The 12,439-nt window shown below is 35.0% G+C and overlaps 1 protein-coding gene across 1 annotated transcript; it reads right to left on the reverse strand.

Annotated features, from left to right (window-relative positions):
* Positions 1 to 882: 882 nt before the first annotated feature.
* On the reverse strand, positions 883 to 8,077 carry LOC146167079 (persulfide dioxygenase ETHE1, mitochondrial-like). The gene is made up of 9 exons (XM_083380402.1): positions 7,647 to 8,077; positions 7,230 to 7,296; positions 7,017 to 7,106; positions 6,283 to 6,337; positions 5,828 to 5,976; positions 5,353 to 5,482; positions 4,345 to 4,434; positions 3,281 to 3,397; positions 883 to 1,692 (listed from the first exon to the last, which is right to left on the reverse strand). The coding sequence occupies exons 1-9, from the start codon at positions 7,820 to 7,822 to the stop codon at positions 1,607 to 1,609; spliced, it is 960 nt and encodes a 319-aa protein (XP_083236528.1). The 5' UTR covers positions 7,823 to 8,077; the 3' UTR covers positions 883 to 1,606.
* Positions 8,078 to 12,439: the final 4,362 nt, after the last annotated feature.

Below are 12,439 nucleotides of genomic sequence, written 5' to 3' on the forward strand. Positions count from 1 at the left end.
ATTTATGCAGGTACGCGTACCGGTAAATAAATGTTCTTCTTCTTGAATGTACTTAAACTTAGATGTTAATTGCATCTTTGTGTACTACATAGAATACAAACCCCAGGTTTTCCAATGCTACTTGCTTTAGACGTCCCATTATTACGGTACTTTGTGATGTTATCTTAAAAATCAAGCGTTCCGATAAAACACTGTTTTGTGGTTCCGTTAAGAAACTTAGTCTACTTTCACACCTCAATATAATATACGTAGGCCTAAATCCGAAAATTGGACGCAATTTCTGCTAAACATTTATGTGAGTCGAGATAGGCAATTAAAAATTATATTGACATCTTATACAATTGATTGGGAGGTATTTCGCTCAACGTGATTAACAGTTCAGGTAAAAATAAGTCGTTTAAAATTAGTGGCCTCGTCATACTATACTGGAAACCTATTACTTTATGGATATCGAAGAAAATGAAAAGTTAAACGCCTGGACATTTTGCTGGAACAGATTTGTTTATACCATGCTTCTTTACATGTTACTACTGAAAAGGCTACTGCTGAAAGAGTTGGGAAAAAACGTTTGAAAACTGCGTGATTTCTTATTAAAATACACGAAAATTGCTTTTTTATTTATGTTTTATTATGACACATTTTTTTGTATAATTAGCACATAGCAATACACGCATTTTACGTAAAAGCGACAATAAAAATCTAAAAATAAACTCACAAATACATTTATTTATCATATTTGGACGACGATAGTATACATCATACCGAATATAGTAATGTGCAGTTTACGCTAAGATACATTTTTATCAGAAACATGTATAGAAATACCTCACGCGTCGTCTTATAACATAGCTGTGACAAATCAAGACTTTAAACTTCAGAATAATATTCACTTTAAACTTCAGAATAAAACAGGTTACAGGCAACTCGCAAACATTTTGTGGATGACTTAAATCGCAAAATACCTCGAAACACAGTCACAAAATTTCACTTTTTAAAAAACCAGACTGATTTGAAAGGTTACATGGAAAGTTAAAAAGTATCGCAAAACGTGTTATTGAAGTACATTTGTTATTTACATTTCACCCAACATACCTGATAACTTTGCTAAAATCAGCGCGTAGTTGACGACCGCGAATTGCAACAATAAGCACAATCTAACCACATACCTTTACGACTTACGTGTACATCGTACATAAAAAAACACTGAAGACAAATTAACAACACACAAGCACATACAAAGCAATAAAAAAGCGTTCACTTTGCGATTAAATCGTCTTGCGCCCCAAACTACATGACAAAAGCTAATATTTTTTTAAATAATGAAAACTTTGCGTCATCATTTCATTTCCTATTTTACTCAAAAACTGATTTTTACACTGAAAATGACAACTAACATTGTTTTGATTTTACGATCAACAAAATAGCCCTTTGCAACGTCAATACCTATTTGCATCTTAAAAAATAAAATTTACTCAAATAAATCCGTTTTCGGAAGTCGTTTTACATCAAAAGGTGATTTGCCATGGAGTCACAAAGAAGAGAAATTGTTGCAAAACCTGTAGGAAGGAGATTGTCAGCGTCTCAATCGCAAATCAGCAGGCGAAAGTCACTTCTTTTTTAGTAGATCGCCCTGGCCCATAAAAGCTTCTTTGCTCAGCTTACCGCATTTCAGGTTGGAAGGCACGGCAACATCTGTACAAACGACAAACGTGTATATGAGTTAATACTAGTTAATCGCGTCGCAGGGTTATCACAGGGCAGCCGTCAGGGGCGGAACATTAGGCAAGCACTGTACCAAATTATACTTATTTTTTTTTCGTTTTAAGGACATCTATTCAGCCCTCATACTCTGGCATGTTACCTCATGTGAAGTTATAAACTTTATAAAGTTCAATTTTTTGTCAAATTACACTATTAGTTATTTTATTTCGCGCAACATGTGAATCTCTTTTATGTGCCCAACGTCACAGAACCTTTTACATTAGAAGTGCTGACAATTTAAATCAAATAAACGTAATTTTTGGCACTTGCGCTATAATACTGAATTCGGCTGCAATTATAATATTTTAGTTATTTATGGTCATGGTTTAACCTTTTTAGTGTCATTTCGCACAGCATTAATAAAAATAAATAAACAAGCGAAAGGATGGATTATATTATTTGCTTATTAACCTTGTATTTCATATGATTGTCAAACCTAATCCACGTTTAATGGTCATTTGAGCATAGGTATTTTTATTTTTTTAAGGAAAATTGTGTGACGTTTACAATAAGTAACACTAAAAATTGTAAGAATTGCGTGGCATTCGATAAATAAAAAAATTTGTAAAACTTTGTATTCAATACCACATAAGTTTTGACCCAAGCTAAACTTAATGCAAATACTTAGGTCAATTATTCGGTTACGTTTTACTAGCATACAATAAACACAATTCTTTTTGCGTTTGTTTGTGCTATAAACCAGGCTGCCTAAAGACACATTACCGCATGACTTGCTATTAAATTTATGCAAAGCCTTATTCCAATCAAAGGACGGCAGTGTATTTAACCTTAAAAATAAACAAAATCTGCCGACGACGCGTTTTGCACTGCTTACATAGCTAGCCGGGGGCCTACAGTGTACAGCAGTAGGCGTTACCTAAAAGCAAACATCAGCCCACAGCCGCAGTCGCAATGTCAACACACTACAGCCAATGGCAACAGCTCACACGCCCACCCCACGCCCCCTATTATTAGTTAGAGGCTGCGAACTGAACGCCACAGATGAACCGAAGGACACAAACTCTACAAGGCCTTTCGAAAAGCTTTTTAAACAATCGGGTGACCAATTATAAAATTAGTTACACCATCAGCTACCCGTTTATACCACCTTAATAGAAACGCGACATAGCAGCAGCCTCATATAACCGCAGGTGTTTTTAGAGTGACGTTGTTTTTTTAAAGCATTGCTGAGAGCGGTTTCACCGTGTCTGCAATACTGTAAAGCTCTTTTTAGTTTTTCAGTTTTACGATTTTCGAATTGTTGCGTTTTAAAAACGTACTGGAGCACACAAAAAAAAGCTTTCAGTGAAAAATGTAAATTGGTGGAAAACCACGTGATGGAAAACCGTTTAACGACTATAACTTAGTCAACATATAAACTATTCCTGTCAGACGAAATATAAATCAAAAGCTCATCTGAGAAATACAATAGCTAGAAAAGCTGTTTTGCTTGATAACTCGGTTGATTAGTACCGTTTAATATGGTTTTAATTTACAAGTTGTGAAAATGATAAGTCACCTATCATCTTGGGATACTTGAGATTAAGTTCCTTCATGAACTGAACGAATTCGTCCTTGGGCAAGGTCAGACGCGGGTTGAGCAGTTTTTCTTCAGCCACCGTCGTTACTGAAAAACCTATGAAAAATATTTTTTTAAACTTAAATAGGTGTAACTAATGCATTTTATTTCATGGTCAATATTTAGAAAACTACAGCGTATAGATTTTATACGAAACACCCAACCCTAAATACATTCAAAAACGATTTTTCCCCAAAAGCACCAAAAAGTTAATAAAGGTATTAAGAAATATTTCCAATGTTTAAGAAAGAAGCACATTACACCGTCTGGTAAAATGGATTCCGGGGAAAATCCATTTAAGTTGTGATATCGGGAAAACAAACTAAAAAATGTGTTTGCAAATAGCAAGACACTTCGGTACGAAAAAGACAAAGAAAATCCTTGTTAAGACGTGTACTTGACTGCATTTGAAGAAGTCCAAATAATAGCTTACCCAATCTATAAATAGACTCGTTTGATTACTAACGCTGTCTGCCTTCAACGGTGAGGTTCGGGTTTAGCAAAGAGAGAAACTGCTGGCTCATTTAAAATGCTGTGATAAGCTATTTTCGTAGGTACACAAAGGGAGCCCATACGCGGGACATGACAAAAAACAAGCATGGGCGTCTAGTTTAATTCAGACACAATACCCCACTGTAGTTCTTCACGATTGACAAATTCAATTTCGGAAGGAATGACGTGGAGTTTAACGAACACACGGTGCAACGCTTAAACAAGCGCAAACACATTTTATCACTTGTCGCAACTATAGCACAATGATTCTTTATTTCACTGTTTAACGCTTTCCTTGTTGTTTGGCCATCAACAACCGGCCAACCACTCGTAATTGACCGGCCTTAAAAGTCAAAGGTAGGACGCATACGGCGTACTGTTTAGCAATTTAAAGCTTAAACTGGATCATTAAGTACATCGTTGACCTTATAGACTGAATTTGATTTTGGTTTTGAGCTAAATATCGAACACAACTGTGTGACGTATGTCGGAAAGTTAAGGTTGTAGTTTACCCGAGTAGTCGTGAGCCGGGTAGAGAAAGTAGTGGTCAGGCAAGGAAAAAATGCGATGATGCACGGAATCGTAGAGTAGTGAAGAGTCGCCTGCAAAAAACAAATCAAGTTCAATTTTGTTTAAAAGGGAAAAAATAGTTTTCTGAGAAAAGAACAAAAAAATTGTTACGCTTCATTCCCTTTGAAGTAAACAATTTTGCTTTAGTATGTTGCACCACCCTTTTCAGTGTGTTTGACAATGGATCACACACTTTTGCAGAAAACATTACAACACTAAGGTATTTTTTACTGAATCTGAAAGCAATGATATCAATTTTTTGCCTTTCAACTTCGCTACGTTTACTCGTATATTAACAATCAAAAAGTAAACGCAAAAAGTAAAAAAAAACAAGGGTTTAAACGCATGATACTGTACTTTGCTGGCTTTTTAACTCTGGTTTAACTTCCTCACCAAAATATAATAGCTATCATATATTTAAGGTGCTTAATCAGGGCATTAATGGGGTCGCTGGCGTTTCAGGTTACAGGTTGGCATTTATGACATCCACTTGTGTAGTAAAAAGGGCTCACGGTGGAAAAACGTGATCTGCTGGAATCGCCTAATGGAGAGACTGTCTAACAATTAAGCAGTTTTTTCTTAAAGTTACCTACAATATGTAACTGGATTAAAACCGCCCAAAAATGTTAAAACGTTTTTTTTTTGCACAAAATGCAACATGGCCAAAACAATTAGGCTTTGGTTTATCGCTTACTTTTTGTTGAAAACACTATGAGGAGTTTTTGACTGGTATATTAGGTCTAATTAAAAAATGTTTGCCTTTTGAAATGATTTTTTTGTATTCAGCTAAATAACTATCTTACTTTACCCAGGTGTGCAGGTGCAAGATAAAATGCAAGGGTTGTGTAAAAGGGAAAATAAACTTGTTTTATTAAAAAAAAATAATTTTGTCCACGTTTTTACATGCAGCTTCTCGCTAAAGTAGCTATATCTCATAAACGATAGAATACCTTGTTGAAAGTCTGTTCTACCACACGCTCTTATTAGCAGAGTATCTCCTGTAAAGGCCATGGAGTGGTCAGGAAGGATGTAAGTCATACATCCACTTGTGTGACCGGGTGTCGCTGAACAATGGATGGACTGCCACACACAAACAAATATTTATTAACCTAATAAATTGGAATAATGATCATTAATTAATAAGAAAAGAAAATAGTCTTTATCTTGCCCCAATTTTTTAAGGATGAACAAATAAAAAATATTACAATGTTGATGCTGTGTTACAAGCAAATACAATGGTTATACTAATTTGGAAAACTTTTTACACTTAAATCTATCTCCTGTAGCATAAAATTTTAACATCACTAGCTATTTAATAAAAAAAACTCTCTCTCTCTCTCTCTCTTTAAAATATGTTTCTATGTAAAAATAAAGCTCACAAATTTGTTTTAACTAAAACGAAAAAGGTCACAAACAGGAGACAACCTGATCTCCAAAAGGTATCACTTGACCATCTTCAACTAACAGATCGGCCTTGCCACCTGATACTTTGGAAAGAACTGAACTGAAGTTGGGCAGAAACTCCTTTAGCTTTCCGGTGCCAGTAACATGATCAGCATGCACATGAGTGTTCACTAGCAATACAAAATATATGTCATTATAAAAAAAACATTCGTTTTTATTTAGTGTCATAAATTGTTGACGAATTCAATAAAAGTATTTTTTATTTGCTTGTAGTAAAATTCCACGTACAAATGTACATTTATGCTGTAAAAATAGTTTTAAAAATTTATTTAATCAAACATTAACATGGCAAAGATAATACCATTTTAAGGTACTTCCAATGAATGATAAACATTTAGCTGAACCATAAATTGCAACAGTGTGTAAAAGAAACAGTGTAATTTACAAGACAACATTTACCAAGCAGAAAAACTTACATCCATAAACAAGATTTAAATTCATTTCCTTGGCAAAGTTCAAATCCCGTTCCACCTAAACAAAAAATTTTCACAATTATCAAAAAAATAATTTATGCCTATTAAACAGTAAAAAAGTAATCACAATAAAAAATACTGCTGAGTCATTCCATGTCAAACGTCCAAGAAAAATAGCAAAAGTTAACCCACCCTCTCAGATTTTGTTGAAAATTGGTAGTCTTATAGAACTTTTCACCACGATTCTGAAAAAACTAAGTCTAAGAAAAAAAAAATCGCTCGAGAATCGAGAAAGTTATCGCCAATTTGAGTTTGGGTCCTGTGAGGTGGTTCTCGCTCATGAAATATATCATAAAAGCATGAGCATAAGTTTAAACCACTATAACTTTTTTTTAATCAGTTTATCAATTTGTTTATTTGAAAACTGGTGCTACCCAGATGTATTTTACAATATTTCACTGTTAAAAAAACATTGACGTCTTAGCTCCCCCTGTGTTTGGGGGGGAATCGGAGCCCAGTTTTCATGTTTATTCATGCGTAACGAAAACTTTTGATGCCTGTATCTCGAAGAGCACAGAAGGTATCACCTTGTGTAATACATCATTTGAAAGCTCTTCACTAGCAGAATTTGCTTGTAAAATCTGAAGGCTGCTTCTTTTGTTTAAGGCAAAAAAGTACATGGAATGCTCTCAAACATACAAATAAACAAAAGTCACTAAAAAATAAAAAAAACCTACCATTTCAATTACTGGATCAATGATAACAGCTTTATGAGTCTTTGCGCATCCGAGAATGTAAGTGTAAGTGTAGGATTCATCATGAAATAACTTGAAAAATAATGTTATACCTTTAAGTGGTATGTATTATTAACATGGCATGTATCTTTCATTAATATAACGATTTTCAAATTTAAGTAACTGGTAAATATATATTTTAATATTTGATAATACCTGGCGAAATATTAGGCTTTGTCTGTCACTTTTAACCTGGGCATGCTGGTGTCGGGCTAGTTGAATCCTCAAAAAATAAAATAAAAAATTTAAGTATTTTAAAACAAACTTTTAATCTAAAAAAGACAGAGAAAAAAACTGTATCATGCAAATAATGCATACCCATTACATTCCAGTCCTTCGCTGCAAAAGATTTATGATGTGTGTGCCCAAAACCCGCCAGTGATATTATTTTGTATTAAATATCGCCGGCCTAGTAAATAACAAATTTTGGTAAGATTTCACAAAAAATATTTTTTGGTGGAAATCTTTGTAGGCCACAAATTATGCTGTCAGGACTGCAGATAACCCACAGTCAATTTAATCAAGAAATTCTAATTTTGTTTTGTGAGCTATCACCAGTGCTTCCTAACTTACTGTGAAGCTTGGGGAGCACAGACTGTTTTGTTTAGTGACACTGTTCCTAGTCCTGAAAACTGCTTTGTAGACGTTGAAATTGTTCTTCCAGGTCCACACAGTATCCGACTTAATACAAGTAAACTTCTCATGTTTAGGAAACAATCTGGTATGCAACTATGAGCTCTGCCATACATAAAACATATAAATAAAAATTTATTACAAGTTTATATCTTGAGCGCTCTATCTGTTGTTTATGTATGTCCTTGTCTCTGTATCTAGCCTTTAGTGAACTACCATCGACCAACTAAACGTTTATGATGTGTCATTAAAGAAAACCATTGCAAACATGGGAAAAGTCACGTAGTTTAAAGCATGCTAAACGTGTTTCTACAAAATACTAAGATTGGTCAACATTGTGGTGTAAAAAATACAATATTTTTAAATATATAAATAAAGCAATTAGTTTCAGGGCAAGTCACGGTGAAAAACTTTATTCTTATTTGAGAAACTACATGTTTACAAAAAGAACATAACAATGATCACGTGACCTTACGTAACGCCTGAGTAGGTTTATTTTTTCCAGGGGTAACTCCCTTTTAAGTGTTCTATAATACGAAAACGCAGGTTGGAAATTTTGATTCCAAGTGGTTCTTGAACAATTTCATAAAATTTGCATGACGTAATGAATTAAAAATTTTCACGCCCCTTAGATCTTATACTGTTAAACAAAGCACTTATTGTCCCCTGTTTTGGCATGCATAAATTGTTAGTAACCTATTGGGTTTTTATGGGTTTGTTTTGCATTAGTTTGCAACTTTACATATCAAAAGGACGAAAATGTACAATTATTACAGTAACAACACTTTTGTGAGTTGATGGAGCTTTACGGCCGTCCCATTAAACTCGCACAATCTTACTGAAGACCGTCCCATGTAAACTCGCACAATCTTACTGGTCCCCAGATTGGGAAGTCCTGGGCAATCCGACGCCGATTGACGTTATTACTATGTCAAAACAGGCAAAATAGATAATATTTAACCGTTTTTTACGCTATTGTGGCCAAATTTTCTTTGTTTGGAAAGTTAAGTTATGTCTTAGATGTTAAATTACAATTTTTTCTTGAACTTTTCTTTCAAGGTAGAATCGCTGCGTTGGTGCGCAGATCATGGCTGAAATTCATCGCAGGAGTTCCGATACTACTTGTTGGCACCGGATATCGACGAGATTCAATATTATTGGAATCCTCAAATGTAAAAAAAAACACTGAAGTTGAGTTTAAAACCGGTGAGTTGGAATTAAAATGTTTGCCAATGTATAGCAGGCGCAAGTAATATTTGGCAAAATTACCCAACTGCGCCGCCTGTAGTATTAGGGCTACCATATTTCCAAAACCCAAAAAGAGAACATTTTTTTAAAGTAAAACGAAAAGTAGAATTGTTACGTTTGAGTTTGATGATGTTTTATATTTCCTTGGTATAGTTGCATGAATACTTTGCGGTTCCCTTAATTTTTCTAACAAGGAATGATCATTTTTATTGAGATCGTGAAATTATATACAAACTTCGAGATGCTCGAAACTGATCCAACTAATAGGCTGTCTATTTCTTCGGCACCATTGTGGCTGCAAGAAAAATGCGTTTAATATTTGCATTATGGGCTATAATGCTAAAGTAAAATTACGCGATCTTTAACAGTTCACTATAAACATTTTCTTCGGTTCTGAAAAAGCTGGAAATAATGCTGGACATACAGTGACACTGATATAGGCTAGGCCCACGAGACTCACACCTTTGCTTTAATAATGAGCCTTTTTACATGTGAGTTTCTATTGCAATTTTTCTGGCGCAATGTTTGCAATAACAATCAAGAAGGTATAGGGCTGGTAGGGCAATTTAAAACCTCTTTTAAACCAGCCATTCAGCATGTTTCATGGCTACAGTATTTTTTTGGAAATAAATGCAACGTCTCGCCTAACTGTCTTGTTGAAAGTATAAGCAGCTAACTCGAAATGCGAAAAAACAGGTCATTTGGGCATTTTTTAGCGTCCTCGTAGGACCTTTTACTTTCCTTAAGAAATGAGGACAAATCCTCCTAAAAGAGGACATATTGTAGGCCTACTTTAGTTACTCGGCTTTACACTAGCGGATTAAATCGTGGTGTGTACTGAGATTTAACTATCTATATAAATAACAGGCAATTTTGACTGAGTGAAATGACTCTGTTTAGAGCTCAAGAAATTATATTGACACGGACAGTTATTATAACGGCCTGCCCTTTATGAGTCGGATACATACTAAATCACACGCAAAAGACTTATAGCCTCTATCCCAGGGGTTCCCAACCTTTTTACGATCTCGTACCACTTGGACGCTTTGTACTGCCACGCGTACCACTTCTTAACGAAAAACTAATTTCATTAAATCATTTTTTTATCTATTTTTAGCCTACAACTAGCATTTATCAACGCTATTTGTAGACCAGCGTGGGCCAATTTTTTTCATCGCGGGCCAAAAACAATTTTTGTTATATCTTGCGGGCCAATATTTTTAAATAGCGATTCTTAGGCTTATTGCTGACAAATTATACATAGTTTTTAACTTTTTTTCAGCCGCACCTCCTTTGGTAATTTTGCAATGCCTTTCGCCCCCCTACAAAAAGCAATTCGGAATTTTCAATTAAATATCACTTAGACAATTTAAAAATAGTAACGCGAGTTGTTGGAAAATTGTTTTAGTTTAATTGGTTGGATTGGCGCTAAACTGTAAATTCAGGAGGCTTTCCGCATTGGCCACACAACAAATTACTCGTGCTCGACACATTGATTTAAACAGTACGTTATCTTGCTTCAAAAGATCACCAGGTTAAAAACCGCTGGCCTATGGTATATATACTAACTATATAAAATGTACACCTTTGTTCAGCTATGGAAGTTATGAAATCACAAAGGATCAATTACGAAGTTTTTTTGTTAATTACAATAACAAAAATTGAAGTGATATTGCTAGATTGAAGAAAAGCTGACTATCAGTTCGCGGGCCAAAAAAGCGGAGCTCGCGGGCCAACTTTGGCCCGCGGGCCTGCAGTTGGACCACAGTGTTGTAGACTAAGCCGTAAAACAGTAGATCAGGGGTGGCCAACAAGCGGCTCGCGAGCCACATGCGGCTCTTCAACCAGTTTTACACGGCTCTTACGTTTAGGTTGTAGACTATTTGAACAAAATGTAAAGTTATTAATCCATGTTTTTGTGAAAAACGGAAGCTACTCGCGTACCACCTGATAAACTGTCGCGTACCACAGGTTGGGAACCCCTGCTCTATACCGAATAAATGGGGCATTTCAGTCATAATTTGACACCCAACGCAGTCTACCATAAAATATAAGTTTGTCAAAAAAATAGGTTAACAACGATTTGACCTAAAAATGGAAAAATTACAGTTGAATTTTTAAATTTTATCTATTTGTCTTCTTTGAGCAAAATAATGACGTCATTTGGTATCGGATCGCGATACTTTTTGTCCAAAATATCAGGGATCGGTATCGGAATAAAATGTCAAGCAGCAGAAATCTCCATAATGTACAATGTAATATTCAATATGTTTTTATTTCAACTATTAAAAATCACTTCGTGGAATCCATTAAACGCCACACGACTATTGAGTTAAATCAGTATACGAAGACGTGGTTAGTATTAATGAAGTCCAGCCTAATTTATTCAATTGCCTGTTTTATTTCTTAAACTATGGGTCCCTGTTTGATTTGGTTGGGTCGCCGAATGTCTGCAGTCGGCGACTCAACTATATATTAAACAGCGACGTAATTTTAGGTCGCGACACATAAGTTGAGAAAAACACTGCCTTAAAGAAACGAAAGACGTGTTCATTTAAATTGAACATAAACGTGCGTTACACACGAGTATTTCACAATGTCAACTTAAAAATAAAGCAGATTTTGGTTATGTATACTGTAATTTAAGTTAAATACGGTGTTTTTATTTTAAATTCGTTCAAAAAAATTAAAAAAAATATTCTTAGGGAATTATAAGTAAACTGGGCTCATTGCCCCAATTGTATACAATATTTGTGCCATTTATTAAAGGTCGGTTACCACCTTGTGAATCGTGCTACCATCTTACGATTATCACGTGGGGCCATGAGACCAGCATAAGAGGTGATAAAAAAACGTGACGTTTATCATAAAAAACGTGACGTTTATTTTTTTGCCGTACTTCACTTTGGCCACTAGACCAATATACCATACGCAATACACATCTCTTTTCAGGTCTACGGTTTTAATAAATGTTGTGCATGTGCGCAGTCTAGTGTTTTAAAATTATTAAAAGTAATATTTTTGTAGAATTAGTAGGATAAGGCATTTATTAGCTGAGGCAAAACAACAGCGGTGAACTCAAGCCTTGAAGAACCCAAAGACATTCAGTTATCACGAGAAAAATAAACCGTAAAACCCGTTAAGCGCACGTGTAGTTAAAATAGTATTTTGAACAGACTAAAGTTACTATAGAACTGTGGTTCCCAACCGTTTAGTGTGTACACCGTAAACACCGAGCAGAGAAACAGCTTTACTTGTATAAAGTAATAGAAAATGTGTTATTGCTCAAACAGCTATTTTGGCAGCGAAACGAAACAAAGTCCACTGTGGGACAAACTTTGAGGACCCTAACTAAGACTTGACCCGAGTCGCGCAACATATAAAGTCTGGTCACTTAAAAAGAGGACAATTTTGCCTAAAAAATCCATAAGTCCCATGAAAATAATATCAAGTTTAATGAACGTATCTACTGTTTTTTGAATAAA

Source organism: Ascidiella aspersa, chromosome 1 (genome assembly GCF_963924565.1).
Source record: "Ascidiella aspersa chromosome 1, kaAscAspe10.2, whole genome shotgun sequence".
Taxonomy (NCBI): Eukaryota; Metazoa; Chordata; class Ascidiacea; order Phlebobranchia; family Ascidiidae; genus Ascidiella; species Ascidiella aspersa.